This window comes from Belonocnema kinseyi, chromosome 7, assembly GCF_010883055.1.
Source record: "Belonocnema kinseyi isolate 2016_QV_RU_SX_M_011 chromosome 7, B_treatae_v1, whole genome shotgun sequence".
In the NCBI taxonomy this organism is placed as follows: Eukaryota; Metazoa; Arthropoda; class Insecta; order Hymenoptera; family Cynipidae; genus Belonocnema; species Belonocnema kinseyi.
In genome coordinates, this window is record NC_046663.1 from 74,697,404 (window position 1) to 74,722,314 (window position 24,911).

Below are 24,911 nucleotides of genomic sequence, written 5' to 3' on the forward strand. Positions count from 1 at the left end.
TCACTACAATGGAGAGTATGTCAGACAGCAGCTGCCATTTTTAATAGCTCCAGCTTTTTATAAAAGAGCGGGTGTTTTAAATGTAAATCAATTGCGCTCAAATTCGGGTGTTCAGAACTCTGGTCTTAAAATTCGAGGGCCTTTTCATAGTTTCTAGACCAATGTTTAAAGTTTAAGCAACCCAGGGCTCGGATCGTGCGACTTTTTCTTTAAATTCAACTAATCGTTTGATACACTAATTAGTTTCAATTTTAATTACAATGGAACTTTGAAAATTGAAATTCAAACCCAGACATTTTAAAGTCAAAAATGTTTAGAATCAATTAATTTCAAATTCAATTACATTCTTCACACTTGTCATTCTCTCCCCCTAGCTTGACCAAGTAAGAAAAAAACTATTTTCAGTTGCAAAATAATTCCTTTTGCTGGAAAATTCGACTATTTGATTTAAAATCTCATTCTTTTGTAAAAAATTCAATTATTTTGTTCAAGAGTAATAATTTTTGGAAGTAAATTTAGCTGTTTTGCTGATCATTCGCCTTTTTGGATAGAAAATTCATCGATTTTGATTGAAAATCTCTCTTTTATGGTAGATAAGTCATCTTTTTTAGTTGAAAATGCATATTTCTTGATTAAAAATTAACATTTTTCTTGACAATTTAACGCTCTTCTAAAAAGTTCCTAATGTTGAGATGAAAATTAAACTATTTAGATGAAAATTAAACTATTTTGTTGAAAATTCGTTTTTTTTTTTTATTGAAAGTCCAACTACTTGGTAGTAAATGCAACCTTTTTCTAAAAAACTTTGTTTAATTCAATTATTTGAGTTAAAATTTCAACTTTTTCTGTCTGAGATATAATCTTTTATACTTGAAAATTTGACCACTTGGTTAAAAGTTCAATCACCATATTTATTATCAAAAATTCCTCTTTTTGGATAGAAAATTCGTCCTTATGGATTAAACATTCATCTTTTATGGTTCAAAATGAACTTTTTTTGTCAAACACTCATCTCTCTTGATTAAGGCTTTAACTATTTGGTTTTAAATGCATCTGTTTGGTAGCAAATTTTTTTTAAATTTAAGTTTTTAGGTAAATAATTTAACTATAATTTAAAAAAATTGTCTCTTTTATCTTCGTAGTTCAACTATTCAATTTTAAAGATAGGCCTTTTTGAACAGCTGTGTATGCAATATTCGATTTACATAATTTACAATTCACAGTTGTCAAAAAAGGTAATTTCTCAAATGTATTCATGAAAAAATGTTTTATCTAGATTTTTAGACTCGATATGTGCTGAGATAATTATCTGCAAGATCGATAATTTTAGTTCAAATTGAATTGTTTATAACGCTATAGCTTGAAAATAGATCATTGTAAAAAAAGTGTAAAATTAAGAAAGCCTTGTCTTGGTTCAAGCTTTCTGAAAAATATTTTATAGAATTTATTTCTATAAATAATGTATTTGTTTTTTAAAAAATGTGTTACCCTATAGACAGAAGTATTAATGGCGAGTGGATTATAAGCATTTTGAGAGCAGAAAACATTTTTTCTAAAGGTATACTTTTCAATTTTTTTCCCGTAAACGATGCAAAACATCAAAAAAGAGCGAGAGCATTTTTTTAGAGCTTTTCTATGCGTGTAAACTCTTATCTAAATATTTTTTTTTTGTTTCCGAGAAAAATTCGATTTATTGAAAATAATTTTTTGCCATGTGATTCAGTAGTTTACCAAAAATAAAAACTCACGAGGTATGTAGTAAATATTAACGATTAAAAAAAAGAGTTAAATTTGGGTTTTTTTTATCATATCTACATTTAAGAACTTTAGAAGAACAACCGCCATTTTTCAAATTTGAATTAAATTTTAAAAAATATTTCGGTAAAAAATCACCGAATTATCGAAAGAAATCCAAAAATTTGTTATAAACGGTCCCTGCTTTGAAATGGAATTGCTATTTTATTTATTTTTATTTTGTTATATCAGATCCGAATTAATGTTACAGATTTTATTTTTTAATTGTTCGTAAATTTGTGTACTTTTTGTGTCTATTAGAAATTTTACGCAAAATTAACTAAAAACGTAGTATTAAAGAAAAACTGTTGTCTTTCACATTTTTTTTAATCTAAAAGGGAGGGGAAAGTCAATCAATATATAATAATAATAAGTGGGAGTTATCGAGGCAGAAAAAAAATCCAATGGTCGTTTTTCTCAAAAACGGTTCTACTTATTTTGATGAACACTGTATATATTATTGAAAATATATATAAATACTTTTTTATATTCTGACAAAAATTACGGAGGAAAAAATATTCCAAATTTATGAGGTTATATTTCTAAGCGACACCGCCATATTTAAAAAAAAAATATCCGTAAGTTGTCTACTGTAAAATATTTTTACCGAAATGTATCGGAGTTGTGCGCCATGTTGATATAAAATTTAAAAAATTTTAAACAATTATTACCAGTTTTTTGGTAAATTTATTTTCATGAAATTCTCCATTTTTTGGAAGGGGAAAGAAAGAAAAAGTGGTGTTTTTCAAAAATGGCCTAAACGACTTTAATGGACATAATATATGTTGTAAAAAACCAATAAGAAAATTGTTGAGAAAATTTAAAAAAAAGCTACTACCAAAAAAACGTGTAAAATTTTGAAATCGAAAATTCTAGCAATGACGTACCATTTCAAAAAATTTCATGTCGTTACCTCAATTCGTGATTTCATCGGGCGTAAGTTTTTGCGAAAAATATCGTTAAACTTAGGTATTGGGTAAATATTACATAGCCTCAAAACTGAAGCACTTTATTTTTATTTTTCGACTTTAAATTTAAATAATTTTTCATCTTTAAATTAAAACTGTAAAATTATTGTTCTATCCTCAGTGTTGTAGTTCTCACAGTTTGAACTTTCTGTACTAGAGGTTAATAAAAAAATCCCCGATTTAATTTTCCTAGAATGTTTTGTATCTGATATATTAATAATTAAATTTGACGAGGACGCACTTTAAATAACAATTTTAAAAACTGGAATAACTTTTGAATTTTATTTTTATTATAAGTAGTAAAAGTAAAGTACATTATTTATGTAAATTACTTCTTGCCTGGCAAAATGATACCATCATATTTCTGTTGGAACCATTTAATCGCGTCTTCTTTCGTTAGTTTGTGTTGGAAGCCAACTTTGCCAGTTTTTCTTCTTCTATGAGCTACATTGAATCCTGAAATTATATTAAATTATTGAAACAACTTTATTAAACTCAAGTATTTTATGGAACAAATCGAAAGTTTCTTAAATCAATGGTGAAAAGAAGTAAAAATTAATTTTAAAGGAGGAACAAGTGAAATTTTGATATCATAATATCTGGGGAAAAAGTTGTAAATAAATTCATTTAAAATTCAAAGAAGAGTTGAGAAGATTTATTCAGTTTCCCACCAAATTGGCCACATAAAAAAAAGATCGATGGTCAATATTGAGTTCATAAATTTTTGCGACTTTAAAAGACCTTTCTACAATTTTATCAATTTTCTGATCAAATAGCTTGGATTTTGGAATAGAAATCTCCAATAAATATGATTCTACTAGGTTAGGTCCATAAGACACAATGTTTATTTAAGAGCTTATATTTTTTACAAAAGTTGGTAAAAAATTCGCATACTTCTCAAAATGAAGAGAAATTAATACAAGTTCAACATACATACTTCAAGGGCATTAAAAAAAATCTTGGGTTTTACTGAATGCATGTTCCTCTATGAATTGTAAATATTTGATCGCCTCTATTAAGTAACACACCCAGTAAAAGAAGTGGGCATGGGTTGCAAATAACGAGCTATTTCTCTAGCACATGTATTTTTGAATAAAAATACAGACAAAGTCTAAACCGACAGAATCTATGATACCAAAAAATGTGCAAATGAATAAGTAAATTGATGCAAAATGATTTTAATTTGAATAATTGAAGAAACATACCAGGTCTGCCGAGTACGACGTAAAAGTCCAAACCGTAGATACCAATGCCTGGATCGTACTTGATTCCCAGGTCAATGTGTTCCTGAATTCCGAAACCGAAATTTCCAGTGCAAGAGAAATTCTCTTTGCGTAATTCGTATTCTCGGACCTATTTGCAAATTCAAAACAGTTGGTTAATCAGCTTGAAAATGTTGAGAAAAAATAGAAAGAAATAAGGAAGATAATGTTTGATTAATGTAGTTACTTTCAAACCACGCTCGAGAATTTCCTCAGCTTTGGCTCCTCGAACCGTGCAATGTACGGCAATTTTTTCGTTTCTACGAATACCAAAGGATCGTACAGTGTAGCGGGCTTTCGAGAAAACAGGCTGTTGACCCGTCAGCTGTTCCAGTACCTGCACAAATATTAATAATCGCATCATTAGAATTGTGTCAACTATGTTTTTTATGCAAGAAAATTTCCCAAAATCTGTTCCTTTTTAAATAATTTTGGGGTAATATTCAAAATTCAGGGCATATTCTCACTGTTTGGTTTTTGATTTTTTAAATATTTATATCTTTTCAAATATGTAATTTGTTAAAATTAGGACTCCACGTTTGAACGATTATACGTTTAAACAATTAGAATAATTTCTGTCTTAACATAATGGACATGAAACCTAAAGTTGATAATATTGATTCTGTTAAACTTTCTTTCGTTTTCAAAGTCTTTTTATTTTATTTAAATTAACTTCACATAATTCAGTTGTTCATGTTGATATTCAAAACAAAAGAGATCATTTTAAACCAGCCTAAACAGGGCCTAAGCCCCCGCATATGCACCCTTACACGAATAAGCCAACAAAATATTTTTTAAACTGTATCGATAAAACTTTTCGCAAAAATAAGTTAATAATTTCTTTTACATGAAATTAATGTGGTTACTATATTAATTTCTATCTGAAACGGTTCAAAAATTCATAACATTTTCAGTAAAAATACTGTAATTTCAACAAAAATATAAAGTGTCTCTAACAACAATAACTATTTCCAACCGAATACTTGAATTTCCAACCAAATAGTTCAATTTTCAACCAAACAGATTTATTTTTCTACCAAAAGTCGAATAGTTAAATTATAAGTTAAAAAATTAATTTTCAACCAAAAAAAGAACAAATTTTCAACGAAATAGTAAAATCCTCAATTAAGATATTAATTTTAATTTAACAGTTGCATTCTATCGAAAAAGATGGATTTTTACAAAAAACATGAATTATTTAACCAAAAAGAAGTATTTTTAATTAAAAAAGAACAATTTTATACCAAAACTAGAATAGTTCAATTTTCAGATAAAAAAGTTCATTATCAACCAACACAAAAACGAATTATCTACATAAGAGTTCAATTTTTTTACGAAAGAGATGAATATTAAGATTTTTTTTTAAATTAGTTGAAATTTGAATCAAGTACTTGAATTTTTAACCTAAAAAGATGAATCCTTAACGAGAAATGTAATAGGCAGTTGATGTTTCAATCCAAAAACATTTTTATTTAGGATCAATATCAACTGAATTCAGTAACATCAAAAAAGGAACGAAAATTCAATAAAACAGTTACATTTTTAACCACGGAGATAAATTTTTAACTAAAATTACGAATCTTCAAACTAAAAACATAAACTTTTAACAAAATTTTCAAAACAGTTAAATTCAGTTGAAAGAAAGATTTTTCGGTCATGACAGAAATAAAATTTCAACCAAATTGTTGAATTTTCTACAAAACCGTTCAATTTTCAATCAGTTATTTAATTTTCTACCAAAAAGAATTGAAGTTTAAATAAATAAAAAAAAGAATTTTTAATATAAAAGTGAAATTTCTAACCAAAAGGGATGAGTTTTTAATTAATGTTCTTAATTTTGATCTAAATAATTTAATGTACAACAAAACATTTTAGGCCCTACATATAAGTTACATTAAATTAAGAAAGAAAAAAAGAAATTAAGAACGATGGAAATTAGTTTAACCAAATGAACCTTTTACCAGTTAAATGTCCAATTAGTAATTATTCGAATTTTTTATACTTTTAATCGGTCAAGGGCGCAGCACTAGTGAAAACTGAATGTTTAAAAGCAGATAATAAGAATTACTTTTCAATTTTAAAATTATATTAAATATTTAAAATATTTTGTCGCTTCCATTAAGTAACACACCCAGTAAAAGAAGTGGGCATGGGTTGCAAATAAGAAGCTATTTATCTAGCACATGTTTTTTTTATTTAAAATATAGATAAAGCCTGAATCAGCAGAATCTATAATACCAGAAAATGTGCAAATAAACATTTGATAAAGAGGATCGCATTGAATTATACATATTTACTCTTTCGAAAAGTGAATTCAGTTTGATTAAAAATAAACTGTAGAACTTTTGAATCATTTTTTACATTTAGTTTAAATTTAAATATGCATTATAGACTTCATAAATATTAAATTATTTGAGAAATAAACTGACTATAAATTAAATTGAGAAATGTACTCAGGGACCACAGTGCCAAAAGAGCTAAAAAAAGGGGAGAAAGTCATTTTTTCATGAAAAGGAGGAAAATAAGGGAAAAAAAAACATTTTTTTTACATGCACGAGAAAAGAAACAATCTTTCGGAAAGAAATTTTCGATTATAATCATTATGATGCCCCTTTCGGTGAAAGCGTGTTTCACTAGGTTCTAGCCGGGGATCAGGGAGTACATAACTTATAAATAACTTTTTTGGAATTTCTGCCAATAAAGAATTTATATTAAATAAAATTTATTAAATTAATTATTTGTTTGCGTTTTTAAATAATGTTAAATATTTTTTAATGACTTCTGTCATAAAGAATTTATTTTTAATATACTTGGGTCGTTGAAAATACATTTACGGCGATATAAAAACTCCAGAGAAAACATCAAGTTTGTTTTAAACCATTTTCATAATCAAGAATACATCATCCTTTAAAAGTTCCTTAAATAAAAATTAAATCATAATACTTATGAGGATAATTAAATATTTTAATCCAATATTAGTCGTTTTATTCTTACTATAATTAATACATTGAATGTAAATTGAAAAACGTGGGATTTTTATTTTACAATATTAAAATCAACTATTTAAAATATATAACAAATTTTTTAATATTTAGAGTTCTAAAATGTTTTGCTACTAAATCTCTTGAAATTCTTTGGAATTTTTTAAAATAATTAAAAAGCTTTAAACCCCTTTGAAATGTTATTACGTCCTACACAATACACATCCCTTGCAATTTTTGTTAATTAGTACAAACTCCTTGAAATAAAATTAATATTATTCCCTAAAGTTTTCTAGAAATTCGTTGAAATCCCTTAAAATACCGCGACATTTTTGAAAATCGTAAAAATCCATTAAAATATGTAGAAATCTTTTGAACTTCCATGAGTAAAATTGAAATTAATGTCTCTCTCAAAAAATCATTTTTTATTTTCTAATAATAAAAACATAAAGATTTAAAAGTCCATAATATCACATTTTTTAATATGAAGAGTTCTAAAAATGCTTGAAAGGAGCTACATTATTTAAGAAATGATTAATTCTAGATATTAACTTTTTTTTAAATTCTTTCGTAATTTAAATATTTTCATGGATACCAATATTTTGTAGGTGTTAAGAGATTTTAACTATTTACATATAAATATTGTAAACAAATTTAATACCATATTTTAAAAATTTTCAATTAGATTGCTCATTTTTGAAAAATTTATATGTACACTTGACAATCCAGAAATTGTTGAATTTAAAGCGCCTAGAAATTGTCTCATATTGCAAAATCTAAATTGTTTAATTTGAAACGCTTATAAATTGAATTTGCCTACGCAGTAAAAAGTAAAAACTAAATTCTTTACTATGAACATTTTCTGATTCAATCCTAAGATACAAAACAATTTAACATAAAAAATTATTTAAAATTTTTAACAAAAAAAAGAATTTTTGGTTTTATTTTCGTATTAAAGAAAAGACTGAGATTTCTTCATTTAAACACAAGAGAAAGAGGTTTGTTTAAATTTTGATTAATCTTTAGATTAATTATAATTTATCTAAAGATTGTTCAAAATTTAATAATTAATAGTTATTATATGGAATGTATAGTTAAAGGAAAAATATCTAACATCTAATAAAAATTGCTATTAAATTTGCCGAATTATTTAAAGCTGGTTTTTGGATAGTTTTTTAAAATTGCTTCGATTTTGGAAGTTACTAAACATTCATCTTGTAGTTAATTTTGTAATTGTTTGAATATTAGTCTAATCGACAGACAGATCCTCGTTTTTTAGTATAGTTCATTTCAGAAATATTTAATATATATTGATTCAACGAAAAAATATTTCACCTTTAAAGGTTTATTTAAATCCTAGATAGTTTCGTTTGAAATTAGTCAAGTTTAAAAAAGTTAAATTAATAATAATAGATAACTTTGAAAGTTAAAAAAAAAACTTTCACTACTCGCGGTAGCATATTTTAGTTTTGAAACAAATAATTTTTTAGATGTAAAACGAACAATTGTACTTTTAAATATCACATATTTAAAGATAAACGGGTAAAAAAAGGAAGTTTTTCCTCCTCCAAAAAAGGAAAAAGAAGTACTTGTTCTAAATTTTTGTGAATTAAAGTATAATAACCTCTTAAGGAATGTTCAAGGAATAATTTTCATCCAATAACTTTCAATTTGGACGCGCCAATCCCCTTTTATTGTTTCCAGAAAATCTACTTCATCTTTAACATATTTGTTCATTATTTAAACAATTTTTATTTGCTTACAAAATTTTTTCATATTAAAATCTTAAGGTTTATATTTTCTGGAATTATGACATAACAAATATTGAAAGTAATATATTTTTTAAGGATAATTTATAATTACTTAAACCAATTATTATTATTTAAAAAATATATGCTGTACGTTCTAAAATAAGGAAATACTGATTAATAAGCGATACAGGGTAAAACATTCGATAAAAATAGAATTTTCTTCATCTTATCTGTGAAAAGGCTGAAGTGAATGATTATTAATTGTTTAACAAATTGTTAAATATCTTAAACAAAAAATATTAAGCTTAAAATTAATTGATTGTGTCATTAATTGCAGAAAAGAATATATTTGTACGATTTACAGGAAAGAAATTGTTTGAATAAATGAAAATTGTTTAAATAATCACAAAATAAGTCAAACAAGAAGTACTACTCTTGACATTCATCAACTTTATATCATTTATCTCGGAAGATAACAATTTTTCACGGCTTACAGGAGGGAAAAATTATTAGTACAAATAATAATTGTCCAAACAATTCAAAATTATAAAAAAAAAGACTTGAACTCTTCACTTATAGATTAAAAATAATTCATGTTGACAAAATTCCAAAGAATATCGTCTTTAGCATGGATTTGATAGAAAACTGCTATTTTGCATTGTTGGTGGATTGTTCGGACACAATAAAAGGATATGGGGGGGGGAGGAAAAAATTAAAATTTATTAGGTGAAAATTCTTCCTTGAAAATTAGTTTAGAGCTGACTATACTTCAATTCATAAAAATTGTGTAGCCCGAGGCAGAACTCAGCGTTGAAAAATGATAAAAAATTACGAATTTTCTTTTCTCGGAAATAAACAATTTGCAGGGAATCGATGACCGTAAATAGAATTTTTGCAGTTACAAACTTGGATCACCTGTATATCCTTCATATTCCTGATTTTGAGGTTATATCTGATACACAACATATGGCCAGTACGTTCGGTATTTTTATAACTTTCAACTATTAAAAAACTAAATTCCTTTAAAGACAAATCAATGAAAATGGCTTTAGAATATATTTGTAATATTTTCATAAATTAAATAGTAACTTTTTCCTACTTCTTTCGAGATTTTAAGAAATCAAGGGTCAAAATCAAGTCAGCAAACAAAAAATTTAGTCAGAAAAAAAATGTAATTAGACATACCTTGGAGGCACGAGTTAATCTATCTCCGGACTCGCCAACGCAAACATTTAAACATAATTTGCGGATACGGACTTCACGCATAGCATTTTTTGACGGATCTTTCGGCTCCTTCCTGATCTCCTTTTTCTTTGTCCCTTGCTTGGGGAGTGCTTTCGGCTGGTCCTAAAATGACAGAGATAAAGATATTAAATTCCTGAAAATAAAAAATAATGGAAATCGATCACAAATGTTTCAAACCTGTGAAGATTCATTTTGTTAAGTGATAAGACAGGTTATGTGCTCCAGGGCATAACCTCTATGTAAGACCCGCGTGACACGTCGCCTGCTGTCAGTGAAATACAATTTTCATGGTATGCCCAATGAAAAAACGATTGCTGGCCACATAACAATTAGAAACTTTCTAATACTTCTCGTGAAGAATTTAAGCATTTTTGTGATCGATTCAAAAGTTTTTCATGGATTTTGAAAATAAATTTTTAGGATTAAAATCTTTAAAATCCACTCACCGCCATGATGGAGAAAAGGGAGGAAAAGAAAGAAAGGTGTTACTGCGCAGACTCGCAGAATGTTCACCTGGCGGTAAAAAATTAACTACTCTGAACCAAAGATAATATTATTCTGAACTCTGCAGAAAGTCAAATAATTCTCAAATTATACAAAAAATTACAATTTTTACTTTTCTGGAGTCATTGCAATTTAAAAAAATCAGAATTGTTCTTTTAATTTCAACATTACTTAAAATGTACACTTTTAAATTTTATATCGTAACACTTTTTAAAAAACTAGTTTTGATGTCTAAAATTACAAATTGTTCTATTTCAAAATTTTATCTAATTTTTTATTTTGCATTTCAATTTGTCTGGTTTTGCACAATTCTAATGACTAGGAATTTTTAGAAACTGGGAAATGACAGTGCATTTATTTTCTGACCCGTTATTTTACACATTTTTGTAGGAAAATCTATCCAAGCATATTGATATAATGCAATTTAGAATAAGTTTGATTTCAACTTTTTTTAAATTGTTAAAGAGTCTATTTTATAACATTTTCAAACATTTACTCATTAAGTTTACAAGGCGTAATTTCACGTCTTTTAACGTAACGATTTTTTTATATTTTTAAATTGCAGTTTCGAAGACTGAATACAAGAAGTTGATCAGAGTATCGGGATTTTTTTAAATCATAAATTCCATACTGAGATTTCATTGGATGACTATTATTTTTATCAACAACATTTTTACGAAATTTACGAAATTTAAAAAAAAAACCAACTCTGATCATCTTCCTGTTAAATAATTAAAGACTTCTGTTGATTAAAAAACATTGCAAGTTGACCAACTGTAAATAAAACTTTTTTAATGTTCTTTGAATTTGGCAATAAAATATTACTGTTTCTCATGAATCAATAAAGTAGTTCAACTCTTAACAAAGTAGTTAAATTTTTAACCAAAAAAGATGGGGTTTCAACCAACAATGTAATAATTGATATTTTAACAAGGGAAAGATTTTCATTTTGAATCAAGATCAGCTGAATTAAACCAAAAATGCGAATTTTCAACAAAATAGTTGAATCTTTAACTACAGCAGAATCGTTGTCAACCAAATAGTTACATTTTTAAAGAAAAAAAGATTACATTTCTACCAAAGGAGTAGATAAATTTCCAAATAAAAAGTGGAATTTTGAACAAAAGTATTGAATTTTCAATCAAGAAAGCTTTTTCAGACAATAAAGAACTAAATTTTCATATAAAATGTTGTATTTTCAAGCTAAAAAGACAAGCTTTTCACAAAAGAGACAAATTTTCAACTAAAATAGTGAATCTTTATCCAAAAAGATCAATTTTCAGCTAAGAAAATTTATTTTCTACCATAGACAAATTCTCAACAAAATGTTTCCTAACGAAAAAGACGAGTTTTCAAATAATAAATAATTTTTTAATCGAATAGATAAACTTTCAACTAAGAAGATTAATTTCCCTACCAGAAAAGGCGAATTGTGAACAAAATTACATACATTTTCAACCAAATAATTAATGTTACAAACCAAAAAAGATCAATTCTAAGCAAAAAAATCTGCGCTCGCAAGTTTGAGTGCGCCTAGGACGCGCGATTGTTTGTTCTCGCGCTTCGCGCTAGATAATGTATTTACCTCGCGCTACGCGCTCGACTTCTTTGCACAGACTATTTAAAACTGAAGGTAAAATTATCGACAACAGTAATTTAATGATTGTGAATTCTCTTTTGTTAAAGCTCCTTCGGCCTTAACGAACACATTCTCATCACATATCTCGTGCTTCGCACGCGAGTTTACCCCTGAAATTTTATATCATTCCCATAAATGTATATTATTATAATTCGTAACTTGCATTGGTATTAAAACAGACGAAATTTCATTTTCCCGTTTAAAAAAATTTGAAAATATTGTTTGCAATTCATATTGAATTCATCCTAAATTATTATTAGTATATCCTAAATTTTTTTACATTATTCTAAATTTACTCAATTCTATTTTTCCGATAAAGTTTTTATTTCGTTCATCTTAAAGTCTTTAAAACTCACCCTAAATTTGAAGGCATTTGATCAAAATTTTTTGAAGTTTCTTTAATTTTCCCCTAATTAATTTCAAACTTATTTTCGAATTTATTGAATTATGATTGTACAAAATGTAGAACTGATTTATTTTGAAAGTGGTTAGTTTAAATAAGTTTGTTTTGTAAATGTTATATTAAAATTTTGTAAACTAATTGAAAATTGTACATTTCAGTATTTTTTTAAAATATTATATTTATTTTATAAGATATTATCTTAAAACTATTCAGCTCCTACGTTTTTAATTTTTTAAAGAATGTTTGCGTATCAAATTCCTTGATTCACAAAGTGCGCTTTTAATACTTTGAATCATAATTTTTGTTTATTTTTCATGTTTTAAATTTGAAAATATAAATGAGAAAAAAGCCTTTTTGTAGACTGAAAAAATGGTAAATTTTGATATGCTAAAAGTTAAAAAAAACGGCCAGTCGTATGAAAAAAATAGGTGAAGGGAATTTTGTAGCCACGTTTTGGAACATACGCCCTTATGAATATTTTAATTTGTCTTATGCCGTTTCTCCAAACAGTCAATTTCATTATTTATAATGTTATTTTTTTACGATTAAAACGAAAACCACACGTTTTATCAAGAAATTATTTTAAAATAATTTTAGATTTTTTTGGCTTAAACAAGATTTCTCTTATATCTTGTGTCATTTTACCAAAAATGTATTTTTTTGTTTTTAATGTTGTTATTCACAATTAAAATAGAAACTACCAATCAAATAAAAAAACCATTAATCAAAATTGTTGTTCTCTACTTTCGGTAAAAAATGTTATCTATTTATTGTTTCTTAGCTTGTGTCATGTGTCGAAAAATTTAAGTTTTGTATTTTCACTGTTTTTGTTATAAATAAAACAAAAACTACCTGTCCTATAAAAAAGTGATTGAAAACAAATTTGCAGATATTTTTTGGGTGCATAATCTTTGTCTCGTAATTTTTTTACCTTGCATAGTTTGACAACAAAATACAATTTTTTATTACTTTTTGTTTAATCAAAATTTGAATTATCAATTTTTCGAAAAAATTCAAAAAGTTGTTATGATAATCTTGTGGGGCTTTCGAAAATTAACATTTTACTTTTCAAGTGCTCTGAACACGGGTACAGAGAATTTGTGAATCATGAAAAAATGTGGTATCAAAAACTTTCAAAATACGCTCACTTTTAGAATCTTTATCCAAAATGGCTGACCAACGAACTTGGCATTTAGCTTAGGACACTAAAAGAGTGTATCAAAGGCCAATCTAATAGATTATTTTGTTCAAAAGTTATCGTGCTCATAGACAGACAGATATAAAGGCAGACACATTTGTAAAAACGTGGTTAATAACAAATTTGGAGATCTTTTTCAAATGCACAATTTTTATCTATTCATCTTTTACCGTATTTTGCATAAACGGTTGCACTTTTAACCAAAACGATTAAATTTCTAAAAAAAATATGAATTTTAAACAAATTACATAAATTTTCAACCAAACAGTTGAAATTTGAACCAAGAAGTTTAACTTTCTCTAAAAAAAGTCGAATTTTAAATCATATATATGAATTCACTACTAAAGAGTATTTCATTTTTAACAAAGTAGTTAATATTCTGACTAAATATTTTAATTTTCTACCAAATTGTTAAACTTTTGTTTTTAGAAATTCATAGACTTAAAAATATCTTTACGGAAGCAATGATTTGTCCGCGTACCTCCTTCCATCACCATGTAAGTCAGTACAGAAAAATCATTAACCTCCCCTCCCCCACTTGAAAAATTAAGGTCATTTATAGACGACCCCTATAAGAGTTCGATTTTTTTTATTCAATGACCGTGAACATTTTTGTGAACCGGGAAGTGATCGGGAAATTTTTTCTTCGAATGCAAGGACTCGCCATATTATTTCCACATAAAAATATTGGTTGACTCTTGCACAAAGTGTTTAAATCTTACTCACGAAATGCAAGTTAAATGTCGTGTTTAATTATTAATAAATATCTTGCAGACTAGAATTTCATTTGAATTTCCCGCTAGAAAACACAACTTCAGAACATTATCTCTCGAAGAATAATCGAAATTGTCATGCAACAAGCTTCAGTCGTTAACTTCTGACAGCTACACACAGCTCACACAGCTACACATCCTTGCTTTTTACCGTTGTCAGATTTTCCAAGTCGTTTAGTCTATTTTCAATTTTTTAATTTTTTATTCATGAATATCAGGACGAGTAGAAACACAGTGAATTATGCAAGAAAATATTTTTACTCGGATGATTTAAAAAGTGTCGTGTTCATCGAAGCATTTCTAAATACGTGAAAGTTCATGAGATTTTCGAGCCTCTGTCTTATGAAAAACAGCTCAAGGACTGCATTTATCAGTTGGTAAATGCAGCGATAAAAAAATTGTTTAACACTCCGCCTGAGAGTGTTGTTCAAAATGATGGAGGATTACAAATTTTTGTTCAAAGTTGTCCTAGTTGGCAACGCCGGTGTTGGGAAAACATGTCTCGTTCGAAGATTCACTCAAGTGAGTTATATTGCTTCACAGTTCACTATTAAATTTCACTTTATCACGATTTCCCTGTGCCTATAAAATTTATACTTGAGTAATTCTATCCATATGCAGTTATTGTGCGAATATTTTGTTTGGATTTATTCTTTTTTATCATTTAACACTTAATCTTGTGATTGTATCTTATCTTGATAAAATCAATGAAAGCACGATAAACATCTGTCATAATGACGTTTCATGTTGAAAGACATTGTAAATAGATAACAGAATTTTATTCACAAATTTGGTCCTGTTATAAGTCAATTTTGTTCTCTATAAATTGCTAATATATTTTAGGGGTACACACTTGTTTAGAGAAATGTTCACCGCTATTTTTAGAAAATGACACTTTTTTGCATAATTATTAATAATTAGAAATATTGTACGTGCGCAAACATACAATATTATTACTATCCTTCAAATTTTTAATTGTAGAGTTTAATCACTTAAAAAGGAATTGAGTGGCAATGAATTTGAAATGTTCACTTTGGAACATTTAAACATTTTAAATAATTTGATTTTGAATACCTAATTCTTTTATGCTTTTAGTTTTACTGCAAAATTTTGTCCCATATCGATTTGGAAAGGGGCGCTTCGCAATTTGGAAAGCTTATTAAAAAATGTGCAGTTATTAATTTCTTCGAAATTTTTCAATTTTTTTTCTTCCTTAATTTTTAAGATTTGAAAGGTGTACATTTTTTATTTTCAATGCTGTGCATGTGATATTGCACCGTTTTTCACCCTTTCAAATTCAAAAAAATTCAATTCTAAACGTTCTAAATTTGAAAGTTGTCGACTTTTACTTTTTAAAATAGAATAATTTTTTATTTTAAATGTGTATAATGCGTGAAATGCAATAGTTCAATTTTTGTAGAAAATTCGTTTGTTGATTATTCAGCTGTTGAATTTTGTAGTATAATAGCATGTAGTATAATAATTTTCTAGATTGAAAATTAAGGTTTTGGTTAAAATGTCGATTACTTGGTTGTAAACTGAACTGCTTCATTAAAAATTCATTTTTTATTTGAAGATTCCGTGACTTTAGTTAAATATTTATCTGTAGTAGAAAGTTCAACTATTTTTTTTTTATTAATCTCTGGTTTACAATTTTATTTTTATAAAGTTTTAACTATTACATATTTAGCTGTAAACCTTTTAATTTCGTTCGAATCCCTGATATTTTTACACAATAATAATTATTATTATTTTGTGTCAAATATTTAAAAATCCTTTTGATTCAAGATCATGTTTACACAAATTTTGAAGATAAGCATTTCATTTTTATGTTGCAATTCCGTGACGGGAGAGAGTTAATGAATGGATTCACCATTTAACGTACATCATTTGAAATTTGAGTACTTTTTTTTCGTAGAATTTAGTGAATATAACAATGCAAAATAGCCGTATTCTCGTTTTTCCTTGCACAGGTTACAATTTGAAATAGTAAAATTAAACAAATTCTACGAAAAAAGGATGTTCAGAGTTCAAATGATGCATGTCAAATGGTTAATTTAGATATTTACTAATAAATTAAAATTGAAATTTACTAAAAAAGTAAACTTCCTTCAATTTAAAGTAAATTATCTCTTTTTATTCTTATATAAACAAAAATTTCAAAAAGAAAGAAATACGTTTATGTGACCGTTTATACCGTTCAAATGATGCGTGTAAAATGCTTAATTTAGACATTTACTAACACAATAAAAATTTACTTTTAAGTAAACAATTGTCCTTGAATTTAAAGTAGGTAATCTCTTGCTATTCGTATATAAACAGAAATTTTAAAAAGGAAGAACTACGTACACACTGAATAAAACGAAGAAAACACTGCATTTTTATTTTGCAATTCAGTCACGGAAAAAAGTAAATGGCTAAATTTACAGAATTTGATTGATATGAGTAATATCTACAATTCTACATTCTATTGAATGACAAGAAAATGAAAAAAATATGATTGAATATAATTATGCAAAAATAATTATTTAATTGATATACGGATTTTTAAATTAACAGATTATTTAATTAGTTACGTTTTTCTTTACGTTATAAAGAATATTATCAATATAATTATATTAAGGAAAATACTAAAATAAAAAATATTTTACTCTCGAAACCTGTGAAAACATGTACTTAAATTAAAAGATTTTTTAAACATATGACATAAAATCATTCTTCTTATTATTTTGTATAAGTACATTTAATTAATTATATGAACATGAAAATAAAATGTTCAATAGCCATTTAATGTGTTTTAACTTTTAATACTCTATGTTTGGTTTCCTTTATTTGTCTAAAACGTTCCAGGCTCTTTGGTTACAAATTTAACTTTTTTTTACATTAATTTCGTTGTTGAAGATTCATAATTTTAGTTGAAAATGTATCTCTGGTTGAAAATTCAACTATTGTGATAAAGTTTTTTTCCCAAATTAATTTGTTTATACAATCTTCTTGGTGGAAAATTAAGTTTTTTTGTTTGTTAGAAAATTTATCTTTTTGGTTGAATATTAATTAAACTAAAGATTTAACCTATCTTATTTATCTATGCCATTTATGGTTGTAAACTCATATTTTCAAGTTCATAATTCATGTATTTGGTTGAAAAGTCTTTTATGGTAGAAAAATAATTTCTCTATTGAAATTAAGCTTCTACGGTTAAAAATTCTATTAATTTGTTGTAAGTTAAACTACTTTGTTAATAATTTATTTTGGGATTTAAGATTCTATCGTTTTTGTTGTATATCCATCTCTTTTATTGAAAAGTTAAGTATTTTGTTGAAAATTCATCATATTTGGTTCTAAACTTCGAATTAGCTATTGTACAATTTTAACTCCTTTCTAATGAAATTCTCTACTTTTCAAAACTTTAGTGTGAAATTCTTTAATTTTGAGAGCTTCTATTTAAAAAATGTTTAATTTCATGAACTTTCATTTTTTAATGATCCAGGTTAAATTTTTTTTCATTCCATTCAAAATATTGTCCTTTTTTCAATTTTATCCAGTCTAAAAGAATTCAAAAGTGGCCGTTTTTAATTCAAAATCTGTCAATATATTTTTTTTAATTTCAAATGCTTTCAATTCAAAATATATTTTGAAATGAAAGCTTTTTTTAATGATGGGTAATAAAAACTTGGGGTCGTGAACACTCACTTTGTGAGCATGCATTTCCTACTAGTTATACTGTATTACAATACAAAAAATAAAATTAACTTTCTATAAATTAAAACTAGTGTTTAAAATTGTATTAAATTAAGTTATATTCTTATTCTATTCCAATTCTAATTTATTAAAACTCGCGGTGGTGAATCGTCATAAAATACAAAAAAGCAATCAAGAATCTCCATCTGGAATCATTATGTATTTTAGTACTTTTGTGGATATTGTTGGCGCAATTCTCAAACGATTTCAATGAAACTTGGCAACTGACTAAATAACCAGTTAAAAATAAGTTTAGCCGTGATTTTATGTTATTGGCTTAGAAACTGTGAGATTAAAACAAAACAAAAACATTGAAACAATTAAATTTCCACCTTTGCTCACCTCTGCATTCTATAATTGAGCCGATTGGCACCAAATTTCAACGAGAAGTCTCAAGTCCGTAGCAAACAGATTATCGATACATCTTGCAGAATTTTTTGATATCTTGAGTTATTTTTATAGTTTAGCATTTTTTGTGTAAAACTGAAAATTTAGTGATGAGAAATAATAAAATTTTAAGAACTATTCAAGATATCGTAATTTTTTGCTATATGTATCGAGAATATTTTACTAAGGACTTCTCATTAAAATTGAATGTATATCTGTTGGATAGATTAGGCTGCAGGGGTGAGCGCATGTTAAAATTTTAATTTTTGACCATTATTCAACATCAATGCATTTTTATCCAAAGTTTTTGCCTAATATTTTACTTAGAAATTTATGAAAAAATGTTCTCGATATGTTTTATAGAAAAATACGATATTCTAATTATTTAAAAACTTTAGTTAACAATATGTTGTGTTAAAAAAATTTTTTTATCTAAGCTTACCATATAGTACCGATTGGTACTTAATTTTAACTTGAAGTCATTAGCAGTAGATTTCGATACCTTTTTCAAGAATTTTCGTTATCTTTAATATTTTAAAAATTTTGACGTATTTAGTGCAAAACCTGACAATTCAGAGATGAGATAAATGGTATAGGAAATTAACTATCCGTTAAGTTCAGTGCACCTATAGCTACTTTTTCCATCTTGAATCGAAATTGAAAAATCAAATTGAAATTTGCATTAAATAGTGTGGTACAATTTTATTGATTCTTAACGCAAATTATTTTGATAATTTATTTAATTTTTTGCATTTGTTAATTATAATTATCATAATTAAATTAAATTGAGCTTACTTATCTTTTTTACAAAATAACATGAAATTTCATCTGAAACTTCTGCGATGCAAAAAATCTGCCACGTACATATGAATGTGTGAAATTAAAGTTGTTCAAGTAATTTGGGGAAAAAAATTCATAATAAATTATATAATGAAACTTTCGTATAAAGCGGCTCACATAAATTTTTTACATAACTTTTAAAAAGCTATATTAGACATTATAAAACATGGTAGGAATGAATATTATAAGCAAAATGATTTTAATAAAAAATTACTTGATATGGGAAATTGGTGGTCTAATATCCCGCCAAGTTTTATAAATTTCTAATATGGCTTTAGTACTAACTTCTTTGTATAAAATTATGATCATTACATTGTTTTAATCTTTCAGGGTTTATTCCCACCGGGGCAAGGAGCAACAATCGGTGTAGATTTTATGATAAAGACTGTGGGAGTAGAGAATGAAAAAGTCAAGGTATTTTGATCATTTACGTCTACAATTACAGAACAGAATTATTTAATAAACGTGAAAAAACTTGTTTACTTGACAATATACACTAAATTAAGAATTATTGATTATAATTTGATTTTCCAGCTTCAAATTTGGGATACAGCCGGACAAGAGAGATTCCGTTCAATTACTCAGAGCTATTACAGATCAGCTCATGCTCTGATTTTAGTATATGATATTTCTTGTCAACCAACCTTCGACTGTTTGCCTGATTGGCTTAGAGAAATCGAAGAGTACGCGAGTAATAAAGTACTCAGGATATTAGTTGGTTAGTTAAGAAAGAAATATTCTAAAATTCTTTTATTCCACTTATAAAAGGTTCTATGCTACAAATGTTAGAAGATTAAGACTCTGGTCTTTGAATATTAATGGTCAGGAAAAAATTAGGGAATTTTGAAAATGCAGTTTTTCGGCCTCTCTGATATAATATTCCTGTCAGTAATTTAGTTGCCTTGCATTTCTATTTCTTCTTTATGCAGTTGTTTTCTCCTGACAATTATATATTTAGTTAAAAAATTTATTATTCGGTTAACAATTCAACTATTTTGTAGAAAATTAACTTTTCGTTGAAATTTCATATTTTACTATTAAAAATTCAGCTGAAATCTTGATGGGTTGATTATTCTATTTTTTTTTTAATTTTGTCTTTTTGGCTTAAAACTTGGTCTTTTTTAATAGAAATTTTATCTTTTTGGATAAATGTGCAACTTTCCGGTTGAAAATGAGTCTTTTTTGGTTCAGGATTTAATTATTTTGTTACAAATTGATCTTTTTTGGTTGAAATATTTATTCTTACATTATTAATTGAAAATTCATATTCTTAAGTTGAAAATTGCAATGCTGGGTGGAAGGTTGGACCAATTAATTAAAAAATAATTTTTTGTTGAAGATTTATAATTTTTCTTTGAAGATTCTTCTCTGGGGTCCAAAATTATATATTTCGTGGAAAATTTATTCTTTTAAATTGAAAATTCAAGCAGTTTAATAAAAGTTGAACTACTTAGCTAAGAATTTTTTTGGTTCGAGGTTCATCTCTGTGGTTGAAAAATTTCACTATTTTGTTGAAAATTCGTTTTCTCCGCATTTGAAATTAATTTTTTGTAACTAAAAATATAACTTTTCCATTTCTTTGTAAAAATTGAACCTTTTTAGTTGATAATTCGTCTTTTTCGGTAGAAACTAATATTCTCGGTTTGAATTTTTTTAAATACAACTGTGTGGTTGACAATTTTGTTGAAAATTCATATTTTCGGCCTGAAAATTAAAATTTTTTACAGAAAATTTATATTTTGGCTTGAAAGTTCCACAATTTGGATAGCATTTTTTTCCCTACTTAACCGAAAATTTTTATTACTTAGATATTGTTCTTTTCAGTTGGAAACTTCATCATTTTATTTGGAAATTAATCGTTTTGGTTGAAAATTGGACTATTTCGTTCAAAATTATTTTTGTTGAAGATACATTTTTTGCAGAAAATTTTAATTTTCCATTTTTTTATTGTAGATTCTGTTTTTTCGTTTTAAAAATCAACTGTCTACTAAAGCATTCCACTTGTTAACTTGAAAATTCCACTATTTTGTTAAAAATGCACCTTTTTTTGGTTAACGTTTAATCTTTTTTTTATTCTGTCTTCTAAAAAATTGAATTATTTGGTTGAAAAGGCAACTGTTTTGTTGGAAATTGGTTCTTTTGGATTAAAAATAAGTCTTTAATGGTGGAAAAGTCATCTTTTTCAAGTTGAATAAGTCAATTTGAAATTATAATTTTCAATTTCATTCTGAAATTGTTTTATTTCGCTTAAAAATATATGTTAAAAATGTTACAAGATTAAAACACTGGCGACGTCTTGCAACCACCTGGATTATTTAGAATTATTTTAAATTCCTTCGGATTTCTTTGGATTCTCTTAATTCATTGAATTTTTCTGCATTCCTCTTCAATTGTTATAAATTCATTTAATTTTTCTCTGTTTTCTGAATTCTCCAATATACCATGGATGCTCTTATAATCATGATTTCATATAAATTCCTTCAATTCTTCTGAATATTAAGATTCGATTGAAATCTTCGGAATTTTATGAATCTCTTGGAAGTCTTTGAATTCACTATAGGCCTTTAAAATATTGCAAAGAATTCGTACAAATTCAGAGAGTGTCGACAAATTTAAAGAATTCAAATAATTAAAGAAATTCATATAATTCCAAAAAACTCGGATAAGTTAAGGAATTTAGGGGAGTTTAAGGAATTCTGCGAATTCAAGAAATTCCACGCAAGGAATTCAAGGAATACATATAATTGAAGGAATTCAAAGGAAATAAAAGAATTGAGATAATTTAGGCAGTTCAGAATATTTTAAGGAAGTTACAAGAATTTGTAAGATTTTAAAAGCAGTCGGAACAATTCCAAAGAGTACAAAGAAATTCAATGTAAATTCAAAAGAATTCATTTGAATTTGAAATAATTATAAATAACATACTAAATTAGAGAGTATTAATTACTAAACTTGTCTAAAAGAAGGGACCAATTCGAAAAGCAGAGTAGTTTATATACTCGAGAGAGGTTCTTTTGACATGGATGTTTTAAACTATTTACAGGAAATAAAATCGATCGAGAGGATAGAGAAATACCGACACATGTTGGGGAAGATTTTGCTCAACGTCACGGTATGTACTTCCTTGAAACTTCTGCAAAAGAAGCCGAAAATGTAGAAAGGTTGTTTATGGAAATCGCAGCCGAGCTTATGGAGGTAAATTGCTGAATTTTTATTCAACTATATTTCATATTTAAGTAATAATTGACAATGAAATTAATATAATATCTGATTTAATAAGAGAAAAGTTAATGTAATAAAATAATTTCTCAGCAAGCGCGTTGCAAGGAGTTGCCAAGATACGAAACAAATGCAACTTCCATCAATGGAAAAACAACGGCAATAGGGGATACTTCCAACTGCGGATGTAGCCGCCTCTCTTAAATAATAACAATTTATAATACTCTAAAATGTCTGAGAAAAATCCGCAAACCCTATCAATTAACGATGAGATTTGTCGGAGGTTTGAAGTTTTCTGTATTATTTAAATCAGGAGATGGTGTTTAGTTAAGATGATTCTATTTCGTGGAGGTTTTATTCACCAAAGTGCTTTACTTAAATTCTGAACACAACCACAAAACTATTTTCTACCTGCGCATCACTTGTAATTTTCTGATTCGCCTGGGACGGCATTTAGAGGAATTGAGGCTTACGCATGTATATTTTAATCCAATTTCCGTAACTAAAGTATTATTATTATTATTATGGTATTATTTGCAAGGCTTTCTTTCGCATTTTTCGAAAATTTTAATCGAACAGGAAAAAGTAAATTTTCTAGATTTAAGACTTAGAATTTAAAGTAGAACTAGCTGAATTTTAGAGAAAGGTAATTGAATGATTAAACATTATTTTATGCCGCCCTCTTGCATCGCGTCTTAAGTTACCAATAATGATTGTCGGCTGAAAGCTAGTTATTATAATTTACTTGAGGAGGTTTTAGACTAGTTTTTTTATCAAATAAATTTAGAGCGTAGACTTCAAAGCTTTTGGTTATGTTGCACAAGTGAGATATAAGATATAACGTCGTAAACTTTGAGATTCTTAAGTTGTTTTTTCTGTGTAGCTTCGAAAACACTGAAGTAATGATGCAAATAATGGACTAACTTTTAATCATATTTATTTATTGAAACTCAAAGACTTTCAACGTTTACTCTTCTCGTAAATCAAAACTCAAATTCTGCATCGGTCATTAATTGATTCCTTAAAGTTATTCTTAGATAGTTCATCCAAATCTTATTTATTTGGTTTTAATTAATTAATGCTTATATTTTTTTTACTTAGTTAACGCACAGCCGAAATTATATATTTTTTGTAGCAATTATTTGAAAATGAAAATTAATTAAAATGATTCTTACTTGCTGGCTGTGATTTAATTTTCGAAAGTACTCGTTTTTCCGAGATAAATTATTTCGCAAAATTTCTTTTCGTAAAAAAAAATGGTACAGTCTTGATTATAAATATTATATTTTTGTTAGAATATCACTCTAGTCTTTCCACATGTTTGTCTTAAAATAATAACGGCACTAACAACGTGTGCGAACAATTACTGTTGTATATTTAGACAAGGCAAATGTACAATTATTTATTACAGAGTAATCATTTCTTTTGTTTTATCATTATGCAAACTTGCTAGTTAGGTTGTTACCGAAAATGAGTGATTACGAGATCTCTTGAAGACTAAAGCTATGGTAACAACGAAAAGGATCCTTTTAGTCAATTTATTGATAGATCATATTGATGTACTCCATAATTAGCGATTACTCAGATTACTGTAAAATCAGTAAGTTTTTCATGTTAAAGCGATATATGAAAGTAGAACATGTAACGATTATCAAAATCGAAGTTTTTTAAACATTATTTGTCGGTATATATAGTTAATCGGTGCTAGATATTTTGATGAGAGTTTTTTTACTCCAGTTCGTATACCGTGCATGAGAAAATACAATTTTATTGGACGATGAAAGAGGCACGTAGCGTTAGACTTTTCTATTTTCAACGACCAATGCGAAAGTTCAAAAGTTAGAATTTTATAATTAGTCCTGCAGTTGGCTTTCTTGAATGTGATGTTTGAAATGGTACTGAAAACAGAGTTATTAGAGTAACCTTAATACATTTTCTTTCAGTTAATTAATTGTTAGACAAATTTTTAAGAAAAGAATTTTTTTTTTAATTCAATAAAATACTACAGTGTTCACTTTGTTTTTAAAATGATCAATGTGGCGTTAATTGTGATGATTTTTGTTAGAAGTGGTTAAAACTATACTAAATATTAAAGTTGTTATAATAGTCAGAACCTCCTGAAACTATGTCTCGCAGTGCCTCATGTGTGAAATTGGAAAACATTACAAAAGTATAATGATTAAAATAAAAATGTTTTTTTTTAAAT

The 24,911-nt window shown here is 26.8% G+C and overlaps 2 protein-coding genes across 4 annotated transcripts; one reads left to right on the forward strand and one right to left on the reverse strand.

Moving 5' to 3' along the window:
- Positions 1–3,030: 3,030 nt before the first annotated feature.
- LOC117177257 (60S ribosomal protein L11) lies at positions 3,031–10,468 on the reverse strand. Of its 2 annotated transcripts, none has more exons than XM_033367838.1 (5): positions 10,448–10,468; positions 9,942–10,103; positions 4,212–4,361; positions 3,968–4,115; positions 3,031–3,218 (listed from the first exon to the last, which is right to left on the reverse strand). In XM_033367838.1, the coding sequence occupies exons 1-5, from the start codon at positions 10,451–10,453 to the stop codon at positions 3,091–3,093; spliced, it is 594 nt and encodes a 197-aa protein (XP_033223729.1). In that variant the 5' UTR covers positions 10,454–10,468; the 3' UTR covers positions 3,031–3,090. The 2 variants fall into 2 exon arrangements, with proteins under 2 accessions (XP_033223729.1, XP_033223730.1); XM_033367839.1 differs by lacking the exon at positions 10,448–10,468 and adding an exon at positions 10,179–10,197 and having other exon boundaries at positions 3,033–3,218.
- Positions 10,469–14,640: 4,172 nt separating this feature from the next.
- LOC117177286 (ras-related protein Rab-30-like) lies at positions 14,641–23,234 on the forward strand. Of its 2 annotated transcripts, none has more exons than XM_033367879.1 (5): positions 14,641–15,040; positions 19,817–19,900; positions 20,021–20,204; positions 22,530–22,681; positions 22,799–23,234. In XM_033367879.1, the coding sequence occupies exons 1-5, from the start codon at positions 14,951–14,953 to the stop codon at positions 22,907–22,909; spliced, it is 621 nt and encodes a 206-aa protein (XP_033223770.1). In that variant the 5' UTR covers positions 14,641–14,950; the 3' UTR covers positions 22,910–23,234. The 2 variants fall into 2 exon arrangements, with proteins under 2 accessions (XP_033223770.1, XP_033223771.1); XM_033367880.1 differs by having other exon boundaries at positions 22,803–23,234.
- The last annotated feature ends 1,677 nt before the right edge of the window (positions 23,235–24,911 follow it).

What these genes read in the sequence shown, in the direction of transcription:
- LOC117177257 (XM_033367838.1), bottom strand. An exon ending in GATTAACTCGTGCCTCCAAG is followed by an intron (nt 4,362 to 9,941) that starts GTATGTCTAATT and finishes ATATTTGTGCAG; the next exon opens with GTACTGGAACAGCTGACGGG. An exon ending in TTCTCGAGCGTGGTTTGAAA is followed by an intron (nt 4,116 to 4,211) that starts GTAACTACATTA and finishes ATTTGCAAATAG; the next exon opens with GTCCGAGAATACGAATTACG.
- LOC117177286 (XM_033367879.1), top strand. Translation starts at nt 14,951, where the DNA reads ATGATGGAGGATTACAAATTTTTGTTCAAAGTTGTCCTAGTTGGCAAC. An exon ending in TAGAGAATGAAAAAGTCAAG is followed by an intron (nt 19,901 to 20,020) that starts GTATTTTGATCA and finishes TTGATTTTCCAG; the next exon opens with CTTCAAATTTGGGATACAGC. An exon ending in AGTACTCAGGATATTAGTTG is followed by an intron (nt 20,205 to 22,529) that starts GTTAGTTAAGAA and finishes AACTATTTACAG; the next exon opens with GAAATAAAATCGATCGAGAG.